The 24,423-nt window shown below is 39.3% G+C and overlaps 2 protein-coding genes across 5 annotated transcripts; both read right to left on the reverse strand.

Moving 5' to 3' along the window:
- Positions 1–411: 411 nt before the first annotated feature.
- slf2 (SMC5-SMC6 complex localization factor 2) lies at positions 412–11,606 on the reverse strand. 4 transcript variants are annotated; one of them, XM_054599963.1, is made up of 21 exons: positions 11,452–11,606; positions 10,749–10,783; positions 9,362–9,903; positions 8,950–9,198; positions 8,509–8,554; positions 6,490–7,862; positions 6,299–6,378; positions 6,083–6,196; positions 5,824–5,991; positions 5,275–5,380; positions 5,098–5,185; positions 4,871–5,012; positions 4,671–4,758; positions 4,353–4,529; positions 3,749–3,843; positions 3,549–3,636; positions 3,339–3,455; positions 3,126–3,203; positions 2,907–2,993; positions 2,099–2,167; positions 412–1,946 (listed from the first exon to the last, which is right to left on the reverse strand). In XM_054599963.1, exons 1-21 carry the CDS (start codon positions 11,484–11,486, stop codon positions 1,404–1,406), a joined length of 4,320 nt encoding a protein of 1,439 aa, XP_054455938.1. In that variant the 5' UTR covers positions 11,487–11,606; the 3' UTR covers positions 412–1,403. The 4 variants fall into 4 exon arrangements, with proteins under 4 accessions (XP_054455938.1, XP_054455937.1, XP_054455936.1 ...); XM_054599962.1 differs by having other exon boundaries at positions 6,299–6,375; positions 9,302–9,903; XM_054599961.1 differs by having other exon boundaries at positions 9,302–9,903.
- A 781-nt stretch (positions 11,607–12,387) lies between these two features.
- Positions 12,388–16,440, reverse strand: LOC129092143 (phosphoglycerate mutase 1-like). The gene is given in 5 exon segments (XM_054599956.1): positions 12,388–14,021; positions 14,232–14,311; positions 14,313–14,410; positions 15,179–15,453; positions 16,166–16,440. Coding segments are annotated over 5 exon segments (762 nt in total). The 5' UTR covers positions 16,305–16,440; the 3' UTR covers positions 12,388–13,851.
- Between the last annotated feature and the right edge of the window lie 7,983 nt (positions 16,441–24,423).

Raw genomic sequence — 24,423 nt, forward strand, 5'->3', positions numbered from 1 at the left:
ATCAAATACTCTAAAGCTTCTCACCAACGTTTTTCATTGTAACATCCTCCTGTTTGCATCAGAAATAGGAAGCCACATTATTAACCTGAAACTACAGAAACCCCTAAAGTGACATAATGACTGAATATGGGAATTAAGAGCTGTAAAATCTGGAGTCTGTCTCAATGCATCTTTCAATGCTTACCCAAAATGCTTACAACTTCTTTGGCATTTTTCTTTAGAGTTTTTGACTTTTTGGGATTTGCAAGTTGTGGATGCTTTCACAAAAAAGTTAGCTGATACATCAGACAGACTCTTACAAATACATTATTGTTTACCAATATTGGTGGGAGAAGACTATATTGTGTTTTATAAAAAAGGATATTGTTAACAAAAAGATTTATGTAAACAAAGTTTATTTTCTATATTTGGCAACAGCTTTAAAAAAAGAATTAATCATTAGAAAAATAGGTTCCCAAAAGGGGATTTTCACAAAGTGCACACATCCAACAAAACAGTGAAACTACAACAATAACTCAACAAACAAGATAATGTGTATCTAGAAATTATTTACAGTTAATTTAAAAGGTTTTTCCTGACTTTTTTGATAGATCACAGTAAGAAAAAAAAAAAAAAAAAAACAGGTGTAAATATTAAAATGAATTATAGCTGAATTCCATTTAGGTCCTTCAGTTTCAGTCACACTGTCACTCCTTACTGGGACATTTGAGAAGAACAGAGCCATTGTTGTTGGTAATGCCTTTGCCTTCCCTACAATAAACAGACTGCTGTGGATAAAAGGCCTGCTGCAGGTTCTATTGTAGGTAAAACAACAAAACATAATGGCTGAGAAACCCCATAACAAGCTTGGTTTCTAAACTGATAACTTACAGTAAACCTGTTGCATAGTCAAGTAGGTTTCCAACATTGTATCACATGTTTCAACTTAAGACTGTTTTGCAGCAGAAAGTCATACATAAGGTACATGAGCGCTTCAGTTACCCAGCAAGAAATTATTTAGATTCAACAAATGAACACAGCTAAAAGACAACAAAGAGGTAAAGGAAAAATCCTTGCAATCAAACACAGGTTGTTGTGGGCACTTAACTGCAGTATTATATACATAACAGAAATACCCACATTTTCACACATTGCAGACGACTAAAGAAGTGAAAACAGAGGCGCAGCGAGAAGTCATTTACATAAGATTGTATCACGTAATATAAAAAAACAACAGTGATATAATAAAACAACATTTTCTTTCTTGTGCAACACTAACCAAAAATTTACTTTCTGTTCTTTCCTTAAATGGTTTTATTCATAAATATACAATTAGTATTTGTATTAACAATGGGGGTTAGGGATAGAGATAGTGCAAATTGAACTTTACATTAAGGCAAGCTGATGATAAAAAAATTAAATCTCTATGACACTAAATCACCTGCTGCAACCTGGTTCTGGTTAGAAGTTTCTCTTGTATCAACCAGATTCTCAGTCTCCACCTCAGTAAGCTTCATGTTTCCAGCTTCTATTTGCTCATGTGCTTTAGGCTCCATCTGTAGGTTCAACTCCCGGTGGGTGTCATCCATTGCATGGTCTGCCTCCATTTCTTCTGGCTTCATGTTGTCCCCCGTCTCGTTTGTGTCATCCATTGCATTGTCTGCCTCCATGTCTTCTGGCTTCACGTTGTCCCCTGTCTTGTTTGTTTCATCCGTTGTATCGTCTTCCACCTTTTCTTCTGTTTTCACGTCGTCACCCTTCTCGTTTGTGTAATCCATTGTATCGTCTCCCTCTTCCCTCACCTCCTCCTCCTCAGCGATCGTTAAATCCTCTTCGGTTTCAAAGGTTCCCTCGTCTTCATCCTCCTCCATCACGGGCCCCTCTCCATCATCACTGTTGTCCATCTCCTGCTCTTCTTGGCTGCTTGTCAACGTATCAACAGGCTGCCAATAATCGTACAGCTTACCCTACAGGAGGAAAATATAAAAATGATAAATCAGAATGATACAATCTTTTGTCTTCATTAGAGAACTCTGAAACTGATTCCTTCTTTTTATCTGTCCGAGGAAAACATGATGCAAATAAAGTATTAATATTAGTTTGTATAAGACTACTGTACATGGAGAGGCCGGGTCCTCTGAAGGAGCATCTGCCACTTGGTGTAGATCCTGGCCACCAGGTCCTTAACCTGGAGGGAGAGAAGGGAGGTAGACGTTGGCAAACTCACTACTTCTCAAGAGCACATCCTAGTTTAAATGATTGGCTTGCAAGATTGCATCTAGAAACCAAGTCAGCTATGATTGATCAACGTATCATCAACAATTCAAATTTAAAAAAATGCCTAAGCTCCAATGATTCCATCTCCTATGGTGTGGATATTGGCTGTTTTGTTTGTCTTCTATTATAGTAAATTGAATATGCAGACATGTCTGTCTTTCAGGACTCATCTAAAAGCATTGATAAGCTACATTTTGTGGGGTATACCGATGTAATGTTTTGTGTGGATGTCGTGATACATTCCTTTTACCATAAACTAAGCCTTGGGGTCTCTAAGGAGTTAAAAGGTAAAAAACTGCTTATTCTGTTAGGATGTTGCACGAACAACTGAATGGGCCAAACTTGAACATAAGAACTTAAAAGTCTGGATGGAACAACATGAATTAAATGGATTTAAATGGCATGTGCAACATAGGAGACAGTGTCTTGCATGCTGTTAATCCTGTTGAGCAGCTGGTTAATGACTCAATTAACATATTGCTCTGGTGTTTAATGCCTGACTGCAAACCAAATTCCCTTTGGGATGGTAACAAAATTGAACTTGAAAGCATTCAGAAAGCGCTGAAGAACATTTTAAATGGTGTTGTAGAAAAATGTTATACTGCATCTGGATCTTCATCAAAGTACACAGTTTTGGAAATCAAACTCACCTTGCTCCGATAAAGACATTTCTCACTCTCTCTGATGTCACACTTAACATGCGTTTCCAGCTCAGAGCACAGCGACAGCAGCTGTTTCTGAAGGTCAGAAGAAAAAAGGCAATGAACATTAACATAACTCTCACAGGCAGATGGATCTCACCATCTTCAGACATTGATCAACCAAATGATCAATAACCAGTGGCCCAAAAACTTAAATTGAAGTCATACCTTTTGATGAGCTGGGAAGAACTGAAAATTGGAAGCTTCATTTGCCAAGGTCAGAAGGCTATAGCAGAGGTAGTAAGACTGACACAAAGAATAAGTGGAAAAAAAACTTTACTTACACATAATAAAAAATACCAGACACACAAAACAGGAAAAGAACAGAACAGTAAAATAAATTTCAGAGTTGAACATTTTAAAGCTGAGGCAGATGCTCACCTGTTGGTCGAGGGTGTCCTCTTCTTTATCTTTCTGACTCCTGCTGAAGGAGCTCATCATGCCTCGGAGAATGGTAGAGGGTTGCATACGGGGCAGGTAGGGCCTCAGTTCAGAGAGCTAAGCATGGCAGTGTAAGAGAAAGTAATTAAAATAAATGTACATATTTCAACTGCTCGTAAAGGTTTAGGTTACACACTGAAAAGAGATTACCTGAAACTCCTTTTCTGTAGGTCTGTAAGTACAATTTCCGTCCAACAGTTTGGAGATCATGGACAGGCTCAGATGTCGACGCAGTTGCCTGTATAAACAAAAGTGAATACTTTTTAATGAGCAATACAATAAAATAAAAAAATGACTAATTGTGTGGGAAGAACGGAGATAAGCAGGATTTTCTTTTTTTAAAGACTCACTTTCCGCGTGTGTTGTCAGGCAGCAGTTGAACTAGCAGGCACATGTTGTGGTGGTCATCTGTCAGATCAGTAAGGGCCAGACAGATTCTTGGCAGCTGAGAACATTTTAGAGGAATAATAAATAAATAATTACATCAAAAAATTATCGATGATATTATAAATCAAGGTGAGCATGGGCCATGAACACTTTGGCCGATGGATTTTATTGATTTTTACATGCCTTTAGACTCATTTTCCTGACCAAACATTCTGTGATTTCTGTGTATGCATGAAATATATTAACCACACAATATATATTAACCGCAATAATTCCCATTGTGAATCTACGATTAAATCATGTTATTTTATAAACTTTATAAAGCTGCCAAATTAAATGACTTATAGCAAAGTGTGACTAAAAACATTACTTCAAACATGTATTAAACATTTTCTTGTACACATTTAAAGAGTTTTGTCTGATATTTAGCATTACAGTGGCACAATGTGCACTGTATTGTTGTTAAGTTAGATTATTTCACATGGTTTTGCATACATTTGCATTTTCCAAGCCTGGAAAAATGCAAATTTCTAACTTTCAAGGAATCCGAGGCATGCATGAACTGACCATGGTGTTCCAGTCCCTGAAGTTGTTGACAATTTTGTACTGTAGAGGGTACAGTTCCACACTAGACTGGAGGATGAGCCTTGTGTCCAGGCCCACCTTTCCCACCATAGTCAGCAGCAACAGCAGCTCATCGTCACTGTACACTCGTGGACAGAGGCCCATGCAGTATGACAGGTACTGCAGAGGAGAACACAGGAGAAGGAGCCAAAAAGTGAATGATATGAATGGAGAAATTGTGCTTTCTCTGCCAAACTCTCTCTCTAGCAGACGTGACAGCCAGCTGTTCGGATCAGAGATCCGTATGCTTTTGGTTCTAACCTTCAAGATGTTGTTGCAGTTGTGTTCAGGGAAAGTGTTCTGTTCCTTGTTACTCGAGGGACTCTCACTTTTGATAAAAATGTCCTCCCTACACAAACACACAGAAATTCAACTGCATGAAATAAAAAAAAAAAAACCTAACTTTTACATAGGAAACAAGGAAATGAATTAGTAATCTTATAAACAGGAAAGCAACTTACAGCAAATCTCCCTCGTTGAATGGAGGCTGCAGGTTCTCAAAAGGGAAGAGAGTAATAAACGCAACTCCCATATTCATCACAACCAGCGCCACATCGGCCAGACTCGGCACCCACACTTTAAAATGCTGGTTTCCATTTTTCACTGAGGAAGCATACACAACAGAAAAAAACATGTTAGCACGTCTTAGTAATAGCGAGGAAATACAAAACTTGATAAGCGCACTTACCTATCTGATAAGCAGAAGTGCAGGCAATGTCACAGAGAGCCTGTAGTATCTTTTCGGATACCAGTCTCTCACTATGGACTGACATCATCTGACAGAGTAAACAAAGAATTACTACCCAAGTTCAGACATGTGGACATAAATCACTACTGACATGCTACATGTGTGTGTGGGGCCCACCTTGAATAGGAAACGGGTAACCTGAGCTGGACAGGGCGTGCGACAGTCGTAAGCTTCCTGGAACAATCCAATATTAACATGCAGTCTCAGTTGAGCAGGGCTGGACCTGTAGTGGCATATAAGGAAAGAGAAAGATTAGAGGAAATCATTAAAAAAAATAAAAAAAGTAATTTGTCCTGAGGGTGGCCTAAAGGAAACGCCAATGTCATTTCATTCAAGAGGGTTCAACCCTGTGAACACTAATGGGCTATCATCTGAGTAGATAACATGAACCCTCTTATACAAGTTCACATATTGGCCTGAGGGTTGTGAAAGAGGAAAGTGGAAGGCGTGTCCAAAACAGAAGGTTAATCCTATAAGCATGAATGTGTTGTGCTAATTAGATGTTGATGTTACACATACAGTATTTAACACCATATATATTACACTCAACATGGACTGGATGAACGGTCAAAGGAAAAACCAGAATGATGGATTTCATGGCAATCTAGTCTTTAGTCAATGAGCTGTTGCTCTGAACCTCCATGCGTATATCCAAACACAACTCACCAAAGAAGCGTTTTCTGCGCTGTCCCCTGTGGATTGACCATGCATCGCCTGAGCTGCAGCGTATCTTGGTTGAAGATCTGGCCAAATTTCTCCAGGTTGAACACTGCTTCTCCAGGAGGCACTTCTCTGATGGCGTTGGACATCAAAGAGTAGCGTTGCAGGAATTCCCTAGATAAAACACGTAGAAACATCCAGATGAGTAAGCTACCGTGTGCCATCGACATGGTATAATGCGTCTGTGAGCTTCTGCATGCTTTACTGTTGTTCAGTGGAGACGCCCTCCTCCCGGTTCTCCTCAGCCTCCTCATATTCAGCTATTCTCAAAAGGTCCTCTTTACACGCAGTTAGAAGTTGTGTCTCAATCTCTTTCGCCCTGATGGGTGAAAACATTGTGGAGAAAGTTAACTCCTCTCATGTGAAGCTACTGTAGCTCAAATTAAAAGGTGATGGGAATGACATTTTCCTCATACTGTACCTTTTATTGGTGTTAATTTCCTTCAGCATCTGGTCAAGATTGTTTTTATAGATGCCTGACTTTGTGGTTGGCAATGGCTGCTGTGGGAAACACAACCGACAACACTTAATGGTCTTACTGGTCGCTCAGCGAGTTGATTATCATACATTTATAAATTTATGTTTAATAATGACAAGCCATTTCAAGCTTACCGTTTTTGACTGGCTGCTGTGATGTCCAGGTGTACTAGGCTCGGAGAAGGCTATCTTCTCTGGTGTAGCTGGAGGCTTGGTAACACGATCCATCATCTCCTGCAAGGAAAGAAGCTGCTCCTCCTCACTGCTTTGGGAGCTCTGGGTTAGATCCAAATCTAACGCAAAGCTCAGGCCCAGGTCCAGTTCCACATCTATAGGATCCTCTTCAATAACCGGCTTTCCAGGCCCTTCACTTGTCCGCCTCTCCGGCAGTGGAGAATGAGAACAATCAAAACTCTCTCGCCGCCTGCCTGAAGAAGTGATGGAGCTGTGTTTGAATTCACCGTCTTTTGAGCAAATGGATTTGAAGTTTTCAAGTTTTACCCGCTCTAAAGCAACAGTTGGCAAGGTGACTTGTGCGTGATGTGCTGATGACAAGGAAGAGACTTTGGAGTCTACTGCATGAGGGGAAGTCGTTGTGTGACAAGAGGATTCATAAACTGGAGCACTGGAGCTGGTCACAGTGCTGGATGAGCAGCTTTTCTCTGAGGTGGGGGACTTGATCCCAAGCATCTTGGGCTTTGCAGTCTTATGGCCGGAGCTGACTACATAGGTCATGGGATCAGGCGTGAAAAGCTCATCTATGTCATTCGGGACTGCAACAGGTTTTCGTGGACGGGCAGTTTTATTCCGTTCTACCAAGCGACAACTCAGAGAAGCAGAATTTGCTTTTGGGGATGGCTTGGGAGTGCTACTGTCCGTTTTTCTGCTCTCCTCCATCGGATCACCTCTGCTCAAGGTCTTGACTGGTAAGTCTGAGGTACTTTGCTGAGTATGACCAGAGTGGTGGCTGCCTGACTGGACATAAGGTGAGCTACCTGTGTCCTTCTGGGGCAGCTCAGAGGAGAACAAAGAGCTTGGTTTGTCCCGTTTATCGTTTTCTTTGCTTCTTTTCTTTAAACTTTCTTCACCTGTATTTTTTGAAGGTGATCTTAACTCTATTAACTTCAAAATTTGATTCTGGCTGGAATTTATATAGGCTTGCTTTGCTCCCATCGGTGGTCTATTCTTTACACAAGGTTTGAATGACGGTGATGCACAGGACGACTGGGTGGGTGTATATGTGGATGGGAGTTCCGAGCATGTTGATTGGCCGCATGCTGGTTCTGTGCACAGAAGGCTATTTGTGGTTTTGGGTAACTGTTCCAAGACCGAAGGATGTCTCGCTGACGGCTGAGACTGCTGCGACGGGCTGAGTGAGTTGCCAACCGTGGGTTTTGGTGACTGTGCTTTGCCAGAGTTCGTATCGGAAAGACACAGTTTCTTGGGATTGTCGTCGTGGTCCTCAATCTCCCGTTGCCTCTTCTGAGATGTGTAATTCAAATCCACTGCTGCAGACAGAAAAAAACATCAAAAATATACTTTATTTTCTTAATGGTTAGTGGTAACAAATATCTTCCAATGTCAGTGTCCATATGAATACAGCTCATTTCAGAGAATTACCCATATACTGTAATCTCTTACCAAGAGCAATATGTGGCATGTAAAAGTAAAAGCTTCTTCTGTAACTACCAAACAGTTCAAGCTCACAATTGTGTTTCAAGGAATTTAGCGACTTGTAAAAAGAACAAGTAAAATAACATAGTAAGTAATTCCTATGAATACTGTGGTAGAGAAAACATATCTATAAATGATAAGGAGAGACGGGAACTTTATGGAAGATTAAGGCTGATATATTTAATAAAATTCTAATGTCTATAGTCTAATGTTTTTATCCGTTATGGTCAACTGTAGTGAAACATGGTAGAGTAAAAATGGCCCTGTTGCTGGACAGAATCAAATTTTTAAGACATGCCAAACCAGTTGAAATTCCCAGTGCCATCTATCTTCATTCTCAAGTAAAGGGAATTCACATAACATACAGGTCAATGACATTTATGAACTCAACACCTGATGCCTGTTGTCCCTTCAATGCCAAGATGATTCAAGAAGAAGGGGAAAAATGAAAAATATGCAGATTTACTTTGACAACATTACCTGGAATTAAGTTTTCACTTGAGGGTGTATGTTTATGTTGTTGGTCCTAAAAAAAGAAAAAAGTGACTGTTAAAGCAGCAGGTTTCTTAAGTAAGAACACAGCAATAACAGCGTCAATATGCATCAAATACTATCAAAAGACCAAGTAATTCAAAAATAACTAGGTGTTCAATTTTCACACTGGCATGTTTACAAGAGATAATAAGATAAATACATATCAATACACTGACTTGCTAAAATTCTGGCAAATGTTCTTTAACTTATGTTATATATCTGATCTTCTTTAGCTATATCACCTGAATCTTTGTTTTAAAAAATCCTATAACAAAGGGTGAGAACAACACACGCACCCCGCAACACTGGCTTGTGACTCGGCTTTTTGAGTAATGAACAGCTTAAAATCTATTATCCAAACTAGATTTTAAAAATGACAAATTGTACCTGGCAAGGGACTACAGGGTTGTGCATGGCGGGTACACTGGAACCACTACTCCTGTCAGCAGACGGGGTAATGGGAGAAGGCTGGTAGCCCCATGAGGACCACTGGTTGTTCCCCGTGATCCAATGCTCTGCGTCTGAGAGGGGCAGTGGGTGACCTTCTTGCACACCTCTGGTGTAAAATGATTGGGTTATTGGGGGCCTGTGGAGCTGGATAGTATGTATGGAACTGCTCACATCACTGGATTGATCCTAGCAAAGTAAAGGTTAATGGAAACAACAATTCAGCATCACAGGTCATACACAAGATACTCTTTGAACAAATCTTGTTTTCACTAATGACATAAAAAATTACCTTGCTTGGAGCTTGTCTTTGTGGCATTACATTTTTGCTTCCTGAGTAAGACATAGTGACCTTGGATTCAGTCCCTTGATCTCCCCTGATGTGGGATGACGGGGAGTGGTTGCTTAAATCCTTCATGAATTGTGGAGATGCAGGATGAAAGATACCGGGAGGCGGAGGCGGAGGCTGAGGCTGAGGCTGAGGCTGAGGCTGTGGCCTAATAGCTGTAGTACCACTGTTAGTTGGGCTGACTGGAGTAGACCTCGACGAGCAGAGAGACCCTGGAGGTTGATGGTTCTGGTGCTGAAGAGGAGCCAGTCTGACCCCTGCCATGGGATGGGACCCATTCACTGGGGAACCAATGTGAGTTGGGTTGCTTGGAACAAACCCTGGAGAATGGATTGGTCCCGCAGGATGAATTAGGTGCGGTGGTGGAAACGGATGCTGTGGTGGACCTAGTCTGTCCCTGTGGCACAGCTCAGGGCTTTGAAGTGGCAACATTCTCCTGGGAGGTGGGTGAGAAAGCCGGTTAGGGAGCTGAGAGGGTTTCATTGGAGTCTCCGGGAGAAAAGGTCTGAAATGGGGTCGGGACTGCTGGAATCCGAGGTCCTTCACTAAAACACAAGAGAAACATTTGTGCATTATGATCTTACGTCTCCTAAAAGATTTGGTGCCTCGAAATGCTCAAGTATGAACAGGTTGACATGTTGTCATTTGTCAGACATCCAGGGGCCATGACTCTATAGCTGTGGCTTCTCCATCAGTTGTATGACATTTTTCTTTGTCATGCTGCCAGACACAAGGAGGGTTTTCGTTGCATTATTTTAGCAGAAACAGTTCCATCATTTCTTTCCATATGCTATATGCTGTCACTACTTAATCAACTGATTACGTTGTTGTTGTTGTTGTTGTTCATTGTCACCAAATGATGTTGCTGCAAGTGTAACTAAAAAACAACAACAGGATAATACCAGATAACAAACCTTCAAAACTCTTTTGTATTACTGTGGGGAGAAAAGGGTCTAAATATACAGATGTGTTATTAGTTAGCATTAATACGTTTAAAACATTTCAAACAGGCTTCTCCACAACCACAGCTCTACTGGAGTCTACAGATAAACACACAATTAGTGACAATGATTGAATTGAGATTTGTAGCAGCCTGTGTATTAGGCCAGGCAACATGCAAATTATAATTACATGATTTGAACAATTCACTTTACCATTACAACATATCACATCACATCACATCCATAACTGCCCTGTTCATAGGCTATGTTCTTCGTATTTATAGCAATGGTGTTGTATTAAACAGCAGTAATACAACACCTAGCTATGTAGTTACATATATTTAAAGTGCACCATGAAAACAGCATCACAGTGTAGATGTTGCTAAATACACTGCTATTTTACAAGACAGCAACACTTGATTGGCGCAGTGTGGGACACTTTGACCCACCTTTGTTCCTCGGAGGAAAGTATTCTGAAAGTGTTCTGCAAGAAAGCCAGAGAGGGGGAACTGATCATGTTTGGATAATCAAAATCAGTCGCGTCACCAAGGCGACAACAATGCAACTTAGCAGTGCAGTTTTTCAAATAAATAAGAATATATGGAGATGTTGCAGAGACTACACACCCGGCCTGAGCCAACACAAGGAAGACACCTGCTTATCAGTGTCTGCCAATCACGTTTAGCTACGTTAGTGACAACATGAGTGCAGCAGAGGGATAACTCTGATCATACTGCATATATATATATGTATGTATAATGAGTCTCCATTTATTAATGAGCAACAGTACTGTTACCACTTCAATATCTCAATAATAAACAAAGTGACACTAGACTAGTGCCAGCTGCTATGGCTAATGCTAGCAAGGTAACAGACATGCAGAGCGTGTTTACATTGTGTTAGCTGTGTGACAGTGAACGCCTCATTAAGTGTTTACATTGTGTTTGGCTCGCTGTCAAGGCAAACATCAACAGCCTACACGCTGACAGTAGCTGACGTCACGTCGCCTACATCTTAATCACAGCGCCTGGCTGGCAGAATAACATTGTATATTAGCAGGTCGGTGTTTCAGGAAGTGCCCTGTAGAGCTAGCGTTAGCGTGCTAACGTGCTCACAACTAGTGCAAACAAAGTCCGCGGGGTTTTCTCTTACTGGGGCTTCCTTTGGTTCTCTGTTGCTCTTCTCATTTTGAGGCTTAACCCGGTTGTTTGTCGCTACTGAAGGCGATAATGACGGACACGGAGCTCCAATGTTAAAGTCATCTCAGCGGTATGAACCTCTCCCGCCTGCAGCCGAAACGACCAATGCTGCGCGAGTTGCATTGTGGGAGTTGGAGTTCAGCGGTTTACTAAGTTAAAAGGGATATTCCACCAAAATACACTGAGGATTAACTTCCCACAGAAAACTTCTGTATATATTCATGTTTTTTGGAATAGCCTTCCCTATCATATGGTTATATATTTGAGGTGGTTGGGATTTGTTAATTTAACACATTTATTTAATTTATATATTTATACTATACAGTACCAGTCAAAAGTTTGGACACACCTTCTCATTCAACTACTTTGAAGAATCTAAAATATAAAACATATTCTGGTTTGTTGAGCATTTGTTTGTTTACCACATAATTCCATATGTGTTCCTTCATAGTTTGTATGTCTTCAATATTAATCTACAATGTAGAGAAAAATAAAAATACAAATAAAGAAAAACCATTGAATGAGGTGTGTCCAAACTTTTGACTGGTACTGTACATATATATATATCAACTTTTTCATTTTGTGGTGCAAAACAGCTGGTATGCATTTCTTTAACAATTATCATTTCACAATTTTTATTACTAGAATTATACTGTTGATTTAAAAAGGTAAGTGAGATTGGCCCCCAATACTAGTACATTTTTAGTCTAAAAATGAACTGATCAGTTTAGAAAAACCTGCTGAAACTTGGTCATTAAGTAAATCCGAGTTATGGCAAGTTAATAGTTTGACCACAAGCTAGACTTGATTCTAGCATGTAACTCAAATCACTGTGTGGATTAAAATATATATATATTTATGGCCGACAAAACAAGGAGACACAACAGCATTTGATTTGTAAATGTATTACGGTCAGAGATTTCAGATACATATAACCAACACAAAGGGAATTACAGTTGCAAAAGAAAAATACTGTAGGACATTATGCAACATTTCAAATGAAATCCTAGCAGACATTTTCCGTAAAACCAGCACTTCTTCCTCATTAGGCAGTGAGGGCAGCTGTAGGCGTTCAATGTAGGAATAGGAGCTTTAGGCACATAAATACTATGACACCAAGAGGCGAAGAAAGACCAAAGGCGGAGAGTAACAAAGTAACAAAATATTATCAATTTAGAACTTTTATCCTCTGTTAATCATGCCTAACAATAGTACTGTGACACTGGTAGGGCTATAAACCAAATATTGGATTTATCCCTTATACAGTGCAATGCTAATAGCAATGCAGGGTTTAGCACCATTGAAATTGGACTTAACTTAATGTAACACAATAAGGAAAATTTCAAAATTGTCGGACTCAACAAAGACAGCAACAACATACAAGGACACGGCACAAGTACCATTCATATACAGAGACAATAAGAGAAAAGTACTGTTTAGTTGTCCTAACTGTCCCATCCAGCTCTCAAGAGATTGGGAACTTATTATCAATGGAATGCATTAATGAATAGCTTTAAAAGGTAATACATAAATTAGGTTGTCCATCTTTAATAGTGGTCCCTTTCATTAAAAAAGGTCTCATGAAGTCTTGTTTCAATTAAATTATAATAGAATATCCAATCCAATAAATAATAATGTTGTCCTGGGCAACTAATTGATGAAGACAGTATGATCAGACACACATTGGTATAACTTCCTCACTACCATCAGTGCATTTGAAAGACAGTATCTCATAGAGACATTCAGTTTGAGCATAAGCAAACTGAATAAATGTCCTATATTGATAGGGATATTACTCAAGTATTCAAGTACACAGATAAGAAACTGCCTATATCAGCAATGCTATCCACTTCAGTTGAACGCCACACCTTCTTGACTGTTAAAGGCACAGTACAGGAACTGATTCATGGCTACATCGGTGCATGTTAACGTAGCTTTCACAAACTTTGCTGCATTTATAACAGATATATACTCATCAACATCGGAAAAGAGAGTGGGATAGATTTGCTTTTTTGTGTTTTTCTCTCATTTTCGTTGCACAACCCTGTGACAATAAATGAAACCTTGATCTCTGAACCTTATAGTTTGTCACAATAATGGGCCATTTTAGCAAAAAAATATTTACAATCTCTTGAGAGCTGTTGCTCCGCTGACCCTAATATATCCTGATCATTCAACATCTACTATCCCTGCACTGTGAAAGAAGAGTGAGGTTGCCCTTGACAGCAATCTACAGTGTACTCATCATGTATTACAATCCAAAATAAGTTATGATTTGGGAACAACACTTAACTGAGGTCAGTTGTTGGGGACAACCTACTCTGTAATACATAAAGAGAGCTTTTCTGCGTCTTTACTTCTTGGCCTTTCCTTGAGCAGCCACGGCCTCCATGGCTTTGCGTACGGTCTCCTCATCTCCCAGGAACTGCATCGGCTTCACAGGCTTCAGGTTCTTGTCGAGCTCGTAGAGGATGGGGATGCCTGTTGGCAGGTTCAGCTCCATGATGGCTTCATCTGACATTCCTACAGGTGAAAGCACATATAAACATTTACGTACAGAAGTTAGTGAATATACAGGTCGTTATTTTTCATTATAAATGTATTGTCACTCTTCTCACACTATAACCTTACCTTACCTTGAGACTATTGTGATGGAATTTAAGTAAATTGCATTTTGACAAACAACTTGAAGTTCCTTATTGCTTGTGCTGAAAATCTTATAGTGCCACCCACCCTCCAGGTGCTTGACAATCCCCCTCAGACTGTTTCCATGGGCAGCGATGAGCACCCTCTGTCCCTTTTTTATCTGGGGCGATCTCCTCGTTCCAGAAGGGCAGCGCCCGAGCGATGGTGTCCTTAAGGCTCTCGCAGGAAGGAAGCTGGTCCTCAGTCAGGTCGGCGTAGCGACGGTCCTGCAGGGAGGGTAATCTCAGTTTGTAAAATATATAATAGATCAGAATAGAGACATTAAAAAAGTACAGGATCTCTTTGTCTTTCACCCTTTTCCATCAATACTAAGTGTACATTTATTTAAGAGCCTAAATGCATTAAGTAAGTAACTTAAAGCAATATGATGACTTGTTCATTTTCATTTGCAGGCATGACAGAATCAGTTATGACACTCTTCTTATAACTCTATCAACATGTTGCTGATCACGTAGTTTTTAAAAGCCACCATCAGCCAGCTTTGAGTTACTGCATCTTAAATTCTGCATACCTCTGCAGACCTCTGATCAGTTTGTTTTCACCTGGACTGAACTTTGAACTTGCACCTAGCAGGCATGATTTCTACCAGTCATATATTAACCCACCTACGACGTACTATTAGGTAACAACATCAGGGCACATGCTGCCAAACGGTTATTGACTGTATCCCCACTGTGCAGTACGGCTGTCAGATATTATTTGTGCTGTTGTACGTGTAAAACATTTTGATATTCAAGCTGACTGTGCTGTGGACAAAATGACCTAAAGTTTACTATTTTCACTCCACACACTTGGCCGTTTGTGTTGATTTCATTCATTCATTGTGACACAGGTTGTTATAGAGCACGACAGCAGTGCTTTCTTTGTTATGCCTCTGTGCAGCTAGTTTGGTCAATATGTACAAAACCATGTCCTTCCTCAGAGGCCAACAGAGCTCATGGTTGTGTCTATGTACTGCAGATATCATATCTTACCTTGCTGATGACACTGTAGTAGTCATGATCTGGGCCCATTGGAGGAGGTGGGGTATCAAACGAGCGCCTCCAGATCTTCACCTGAGCCTCTCCGTGCTTGGCGGCCGTCTCTGCCTTGTTGAGCCCAGTCAGGCCTCCGTAGTGGCGCTCGTTCAGCCGCCAGGTCCTATGCACTGGCACCCACATCTGGTCGATGCTGTCCAGGACAAGCCACAGAGTCCTGGTGGCCCGCTTCAGCACGGAGGTGTAGCAAATGTCAAACTCAAAGCTGGCATCTGTAAGTCAGTAAGAGACAATGCAGTTTAATGCAACTGTTTCCACTTGGAAACTGTGACTGCTTCTTTAAAACCCGCATCCCTTCTGAGAATAACAAGTAGGCACTTGTTGCATAAAACATAAAAAGAAGCAATGCAGTCTTGCCTAACCGTTTGCATTATTGGAGGCTGCATCACACATCACACTGGAGAAGCTTGAACCAGTAAATGTTTGGCTTTTTTCCCTTTTCATTGACTACTTCATTAATCAACTAATGGTTGCAGGCAGATTTAGCTACATTGCAGTCTGGTTTAATGAGACTACTCTCAGTGTAGTGGACCTTTATGTGCTGAAAAAGAGCAAGTCACCTGCAAGAAGGTCATTTAAGAAAATGATTAAGAAATTTGATTGCAAGTTGTTTTGCTTTCTTAAGTATTGTATGTATCACTCTCTGCAGGCTGTTCTGGGGTCACATAATTAAAAATAAATCCTTTTTATGAGCAATTCTTCATTCCTTTTCTTCTCTTTGGCTCTTTAATAGCACTGTACCGGAGCAGCTTCATAAAAGGCATCACTTCTGCATGTCTGCACGTAGTCCTGACACGCTCACGGGGCGGTCGACAGTCTGATGCAGAGGACATTATGCAATCGGAGCCATGCATTGACACGGCAGTATTTCAGCTACAGTACAGTGGGTTATGATGGGATCACATTTATTTCGTTTTTCTTTACCTTTCAGGGCCTGTCCACCTCTCTTTGCCTCCTTCTCCCCGGCTTCACTCAGATCCGCATCGAACCAGCCGCAGAACCGATTCTCCTGGTTCCAGCTGCTCTCTCCGTGGCGGATCAGCACTAACTTGTAGGCAGCCATGATTGATTATAATATGCCTTAAGGCAAGTCAATTATACAATTCTTCAGAATGGATGCAGAGGATGTTAAATTGACAACTCTCCACTCGAGAAGAAAATAGGTCTACTCGTTTGCTGTCAGACCGGTGAGGACTTTTTCTCTGATCCCGTGGATTGGTTACTCCCCCACTTCCTGGTTTTTCCCATCCAATGAGATTCCGTTAAAGTAGATGACGTTCATTTCTTGACCAATGACAGCGGCGGGCGTCAGCATTTCCCTGACCTTCATTCTGTACATTGCACCTTATTGACTTTTCATTGTGTTTCTCAATTACACCACATCTATCTATCTATCTATCTATCTATCTATCTATCTATCTATCTATCTATCTATCTATCTATCTATCTATCTATCTATCTATCTATCTATCTATCTATCTATCTATCTATCTACCTACCTACCTACCTACCTACCTACCTACCTACCTACCTACCTACCTACCTACCTATCTATCTATCTATCATCTATCTATCTATCTATCTATCTATCTATCTATCTATCTATCTATCTATCTATCTATCTATCTATCTATCTATCTATCTATCTATCTATCTACATTACATTACATTACATTACAGTCATTTAGCAGACGCTTTTATCCAAAGTGACTTACAATAAGTGGGTTCAACATAGGTATTCAAGAGAACTACTAGTCACCAGAAGTCATAAGTGCATCTCCTTTCTTAAACAAGCATCTTAAAGCATAAACCAGAGCAAAAGTATAGTGCAGAGGCAAATTACTATCTATCTATCTATCTATCTATCTATCTATCTATCTATCTATCTATCTATCTATCTATCTATCTATCTATCTATCTATCTATCTATCTATCTATCTATCTATCTATCTATCTATCTATCTATCTATCTATCTATCTATCTATCTATCTATCTATCTAAGTTTTTTAAGTTTGTTTGAAAACTTCAATCAAAGCTGAAATAAAGCTGCTGACAAAGGGACTTTTAGACTTTTCTTTAAACCATAGTGACCCCTGAAAGAGGTATTTGGACCTATAGTTAAACATTTAAGATGACAGAAGTATGCGGATGAGGTATTTTAAAGATCAGCTGAACTAATTGTTGCTTTTCCTCCTTTTCATCTGTAGAGGGTGACCTTGGCCTGTAAAACATTGAACTACTGCTGTAGTTACTAGAGCCCAGAATCTATCATAAGCTTAAAACACCGTAGTTACAAATAAGCAGCAATCAAGCAATAAAGGTTTGAGGCGAAACAGTAAATTTGAAATAAGAACTAGGGGGAGATATGAGAGAATGGGGGGTGCTTGACGTGTTAAATACAATATCATAGAGCATTAAAGATCCAGGTTTAAGCAGATATAAGTGATGAAAGGAAGGAGCATTACTCAGATTTGTGGAGGCAATTTGGCCCCTTTGTGAAGGAGCTTTTATTGGTACTGCATTTGCATAACATACTGATGAACAAGATCTCAGTTTGTAACACATAAATTTGCAATCCTGCAAATACAGTATATTTGCACATTTCTATATAGGAGAGGACTCCACCCGCTGTTCCCAGAGATCTCATGATACTTAACCACTGACTGCATGATGTCAATATTTGATTCACAGCTCCATTTTCCTCCAAGTGAAAAGATTAATTCTTCACTCCATCTACAACACATTTATGATGGTCTGCATGGGTAAGTAGTCACATGCAGTTGTGAAAAAACAACTCAACAAATGAAATATTGTATGATAAAATAGGGTGAACTCCAAGAAAGGGTAAACCAGTTAAATGGGGACATTCTCAGTCCTTTTCCTTCTTGCTTTTCTGGCCACTTAGATTTCATTTGAAGGGCTTTTAATTCTTAAATTTTTTAATGGTCAACATGAACGTTCATTCAAAGAGCGGGGTTGACAAAACTAACCACTGATGTCCACTCACTAGCTTTTTCTTGAGCTTTCAACCATACTTTACAAACTAGACTGAGTTGTATCAGAAAATTGGGAAAACAAACAGCAAATCAACCATGTCAGTACCTCTTGAGGTAAAATTACCTATAAAAATGTCTCAGTTGAACTCCAGTAATTCTGATGTTGCAAGCTTACATAAAATCACTTTAGTGTTTGGCTTCTCACCATGTCTGGGATAAATGATCTAACTTCTATTGACACATTACCAAATTTTGTTCAAGCTATTGCACAGTAACTGTTTTACTATGTGGCAAAGCATTAGAGTATTGTGCAGAATATGACCTGCTACATAAACATTTTAATGGCCTATTGTACGGCTGCAACAGATTGTTTTGGCCTATTTTGTATATTTTAAGTGATTCTGCAGGTGATTTTCTGCTGTTAACTGCTGTCTAAAAGATACTCATTATCAGCTTCCGTTTTGAACAGTTGATCTGTTAAATGCAGGCCAGGTGAAAGTGAAGATTATTAATATTGTGAAGCAAATTATATGTTTGAGATGCATCAAGCCTTTAGAAGAGCACATTATAGTTTCTTTATATATACATGTATCATGTTATCTTTTATTATGGCAAACCACTGACAGAGGAACACGTATTTAACTTAACATTCCTTTCGGTTCTACAGGCTCATGAAGGATTTAAAAAATACATTGAATTACAGGTATGAGGTCAGTGGATTTGTTTAGGGGGCAAATCAAATAAATACATTTAAAACTTAGCTATGAACCAAATGTGACATAGACAAATGAATGTTTTGTGAAACGTTATAACACCTCCTAGTGGTTAAATGAAATCATAGTTTATATGTTTCAGCAGTCAGGAATTATTGGATCACAGTGAAATGTTATATCTAAGTCTGGGTGTGTCAGTTGCATAATAATGAGCCATAGACTTTAAATATATGGGATTTTCTAGATCATGTTTCTCCTACATTTCTTCTTCTAGATATAGGACATTGTTATTTTGACTTTATATTGCTGTTTCTACCAAACTGCTATGCATTATTTTGACAATGCAGTGTAAGAATACCAATCAACGTATCAAGGCTTGAGATGTACTATTCAATGTTATGACCAGAATAAATAAATGGAATATAATTAGAGAAATTATGCTTTTAAATTGGCTGTATTTCCTCACAACTGCAGTGTGACGTAACAGAGAGAATTTGGGCTACTGTGGGAAAAGTGGCGCTGGGAAAAAGTTGCTTGTTTATTTTTATTTTTATTTTTATTTATTTATTTATTTATTTATTTATTTATTTATTTATTTATTTATTTATTTATTTATTTATTTATTATTATTATTTTTTTACTTTTACTTTTACTTTTATTTATTTATTTATTTATTTTTTATTTTTTATTTTTATTTTTATTTTTATTTATCTTTTATCTTTTATTTATTATCTTTTATTTATTATCTTAATCTGTTTACTCTGTACTTGAGCTGCTGCAACACCCAAATTTCCCCCATGGGGATAAATAAAAAGGAATATCTATCTATTATCAGGAAGTGCATGATCCACACTTGAAAGGAATGTTTGTTTTACTTTACAGGGTGTTTCAGCTTAAGCTGTCCTAAAGATGCAATGTTCGTAAAAAACTTTTCCCTCTCGGGAGGGACTTCACTTCTAACTTGTTATTTAATATTATATTTTAGTGGGGCAAACATACCAGGTGGTGAATGACAAAAGTTTTGGTAATTATCTGGTACAGTAATCAGTTATTGTCAGATTACCACCCTCTATTTTCTTACTTTTGTCAGCCTCATTCACTCTGTGAAACACTCTCAACAACATGGCAGAGTGAAGGAAGCAGTGGTATTTTCAAGGCTCTATAAATAGTTATCATCATTTCCCACCACTGGCATATGAACACTGTGCCCATTCACAAGTACAGTGTGGGCAAAAGCTGCTGCAACAGATGTGGAATCAGTAATCCGAGTCACTATGTTAGGAAACTTTTGACCAGAGAGTGTCAGGGGCAAACTACATGCTCTGGAACACTGTGCCCATTCATGCCTTACACAGACAGGAAATGTCAATCTCTGTGTCGATTCCTGCTTGGACCTTTATGTAAGGACATTTTTGCACATCAACTCTTGCTTTTTTTCTGCTCATTCACTTGTTCTGTCCGTCAGTCTCCATTTGTTTTGCCATATTTCCCTCTCCTCTGCAGTGGAATGTGCATCTCAGCAGTATCTGATGAAAGAGTGGTTAACAGGGCACTGCTGTGTGCACGTGTCTGTGTTTTCATCTTTCATGTGCGTACATGTGGCCTGCCAAATGAGACAGGAGACGAGGTCTGTCAGCTGGAGAAAAACAGAGGCAGACACACTGGGGTTGGATAGAAAAAGTTGTGGGTTATAGTGTTGGTATTCTTTAAATATTAACATTTCCTCTTGAATAATGCTGAGCATACACAAAATCCAAACATGTTTAAAGGATAAGTTCACATATTTTGTAGTAGGTCTTAAAACAATGCTGACATTACATTGATTGGGTTTTTGGTTGCTGTAATTGTTTATACTGGTTATGAAGAGATTCATTTCAGTTATTTCATTTTAAGAGATTTGGGACAAAAGCCACTGTCCTTGTGTGCAAAAGTACTTCCTGAAGTTCCTCTGAAGCTCATATGATTTTTCAGCAGTTAGTCATATCAAGCTGGTAACATCCCCTGTGTTTCTCCAGACAGTGTTTCATTGCTGAGCTTCAGTGGAGCTGCAGAGGAAGTCTTACAGAAAGAAAGCCTATCAATTCGGAAAACACCTACTTGATTTGAATAACTCAGACTGCTTACGCCTCATAATAGCTTTTGGTTTAAAAGAAAACATTTTAGCAAACAATGACCGTTGATTTTGTCCCCATCACTTACATTTGAATCACTTCAGGAACTGACCTCGACTTAAAGATCAGGAGTCTTTTCTTTTTTGTTTTGTGAATATTGGGACGTTTACATGTTTATGACAGAATCAACTAATTCTACTTAGAATAATGATAAATCTTGAAGCAACCAAGTGGTAAAAAATGTGAAGACTTGTACTTTTTATTTTATCAAGAAAACCTGAATTGAATACTATGGTTGACAGCCATCTTGCCTGGGCGAAAAGAGCTGAATAAGTGTTTTCTACCATCTTCATTGATGCTTTTCTGCAGCTCACATCGCGTTTTCTACACCATTGTGTTGGGAGGCAAGTAATAAAAAAAAAGAAATAAAAAACATTCCTACCATTTCTCTATGATAACCTCACCAGTGATTTAATTAAAGCCATTCAGTCATGTCATTGGTATCCATTTTGACTTCAGAACTCACTTCTACATTTTCTGGCAGCAGTGAATTGACATCAGTCCATGGTAACAGTGTGCATGATGCTGTGCTTTCATGGGAGGCCAGAGGAACCATTTAGAGGGGTTATGATGACTGTATTGGATGGTCGCTCGCTTGCAGACTGCTGGGAGAGCGCATACAGGAAATGTCTCTTTGGTTGAGTTGCAAAATATCAAACAGTTGGCACTCCAGAGAAGCGCCTGACTCTATATGTCCTCATACTAAGTTGTCTGGGCTTTCTTCACTCTCAGTCATGTGGTGGCCACACCCTTCTAATAGTGTCAGGAGGTAACAAAGGAGGATTCCAAAATTCTTGTTATTACCTGTGATTATACAGGTTTCATGTTTGGAACAGGGATGTGATTGCCTAAGGATTAAATGCAAAATGGGCTCATACACAAAACTGACAAATGTGAACAGACGGGACATCTATAAACTGATGGCTGCGTAATAATACGGGGCCTGTTCATGTGGTGGGCTCAAAAAGGCTTTCAGGCTAAATGTAGAGAATCCCTTTTTTTGGCCTTAATTGTCAGCATACGCAAAACTTGTTGTGAGTCATCCAAAACTTAAAATGATTCGTCATGGTTACCTTCAATATCAAACTGAAACACGGGATTCAGTGCTTTGTTTATGCAGCACGCAGGGCTGCTGTTGTGTACTGCCTCCATTTGGTTGTATACAGCAGTGTGTTTCCACAGGCGCTGACACGTGGACAGGACAACACTAGGGTGGAAGTCTCAGAGGGGAAGTGGGTGGGTGGTAGTGTGTGTGTGTGTGGGGGGGGGACTCCTTTCCTCCTTTAGAAGTGCCTAGATTTATATCCTGCAGATGGTTAACATTAACCCTTCCACTTCTGTATCTGTGGCCACCTTGCACTCGACACACGCACTGTATTTTTGTTGTTGTCATTGCATAGAAAGGCCGGTGCCCCAGGGATGACATATTGTACAGTTGGAAGTACAGACTGAATAAAATACCCAAATTAAATACTAAAAGACAAAGAATTTTAAAGTTAACCCGATTGCAGTTTGATTTTTCTCTGTCTTTCTATGGTCATTTGAAATGGTAGCACTAAATAAGTCTATATGTATATCAAGCAATAAAAGACAGTAAAACCATATTTCTCACCTTTTTTCTTTCATTATTGTATTATAAAACTACTGTTTACATATTATAATCTCTGCATTTTTGTTTTGATTCTTGATTGTGAATCTGGAGTTGTGACAAAGCAACATTTGTTCTCTAATTCTCCTTTCCAAATATAACTCACCGCATTTACTTGAAGTGTACAAGGAGAAAGCGAAATGCCTAAAAAGGAAAAGTATGTGTTTATGTGCGAGTAATCTGCAGCTTTGTTTACTACACACATGCCAGCAACAGCAAGTGTGTAATGCATAAACACATATTTGTCAGAGAACTACAAAACTGTTGTATAAAGGCAACCAAACAGAGTTATCACAGTGGCTTTGGGTGCTGTTTAATCAACTTGTCTGTATCATGCTTTCAACACCAGCATGCTGACTGGAATAAACGTTGAATCATCTTCCTCTGCTTTGCTTCATTTTCATTGGCTGAATGTCAGCCCACCTCCAGAACCCCAACAGACTGTTCCGGTAAGAACAAGCCTCTTCCCAGATTACAACAGACACACACACACACACACACGAACACGTTGTTTCCAAAAGTAAGATAACTCTAATGCAACACACTCACATTCTCTCTATCGTAGCGCACATTGTCAGTGTGTGAGTGACTCTCTCATCTTCTGTTAGAGATACAGATAAATCTGGGGGTCTTTGTCTTTCATGTGGTCAATTGGCAAAGCATATAAATGCTCCCTGCTGATAGCCAAGGCTTTTATCTCCCAACGTCGGAGACTAGTCCCTCTAAATCTGTGTCTCATTTGAAAAAAGACACCAAAAGCACAGTTCAAGAGGCCCGGTTCTTTCTCCACATTTAACTCGTAGTACTAAAACAAATCAAAAGGGTTGTTTAAACACTTCTATACCAATAAACGCTCATAACCAAAGAAACATATCACAGACTCACACTTACTGGTCTTTATTCTTTGGCTTTACATAATGAACACTTAATGAATATTTTTGCTCAGTTTACACATTGTAGCACCAATCACACCCATCCTGTCGGGTTGTTGTTATCACAACCTTGTTGAGTATACAGCATTCTGACAGAAGGCACTGATAAAACGGTTTGCAACATTTGAGCCAGACACAACAAAAATCAGAGCTGGGCAAAAGGAGATCCACAAGTCTTGTAGTCCTTCTACTTCAGTATAGCTTTGCTGTCATAAAAAAAAAATACTTAAACACATAAAAAATATATACTTTAAAAAAAAGTAAGTATCCATTTTGAAAAAAAAAAGTATCCTATGTGAGGTTTAGATGGACAGTTATTCAGTATACTGACACAAATATACAAGTGTATGTTAAGGCCATTGTATTGTAAACACTGAACATAATATGCACTTACAGGAATATTATAATGATCCCTTATGAGGGAAAATTGAATTAAATTACTGGGGGGGAAAAAAGGCAAGAGGTGGAGGCATGGTCTAACCCTAAGCCTTGATAAAAGGGTACAATCCTTGGGACCTCATAACACATTTCCAAATAGACTCCCATCCTGGGTGGCCTTTGTGCCCAGAGCTGCTTTTGGTATTTTGAAGTCAGCGACACTGACCGAGTAATTTGTGGATGGAAAGCTTTGGTGTGGAGAGACAATAGAGACAAACCTGTGGTTAGAGTAGCTGTTGAGTTAAATTACAGTGAAGTTAACTATTCCTCATCTTGCTGTGGA

This window comes from Anoplopoma fimbria, chromosome 6, assembly GCF_027596085.1.
Source record: "Anoplopoma fimbria isolate UVic2021 breed Golden Eagle Sablefish chromosome 6, Afim_UVic_2022, whole genome shotgun sequence".
In the NCBI taxonomy this organism is placed as follows: Eukaryota; Metazoa; Chordata; class Actinopteri; order Perciformes; family Anoplopomatidae; genus Anoplopoma; species Anoplopoma fimbria.

Coding starts and splice junctions, on each gene's coding strand:
- slf2 (XM_054599961.1), bottom strand. CDS start 11,486: ATGAGAAGAGCAACAGAGAACCAAAGGAAGCCCCA. Junction 7,863..8,508: donor AAGTGAAAACTTAATTCCAG/GTAATGTTGTCA, acceptor TTCTGTCTGCAG/CAGTGGATTTGAATTACACA. Junction 6,197..6,298: donor GAAATTAACACCAATAAAAG/GTACAGTATGAG, acceptor TTCACCCATCAG/GGCGAAAGAGATTGAGACAC.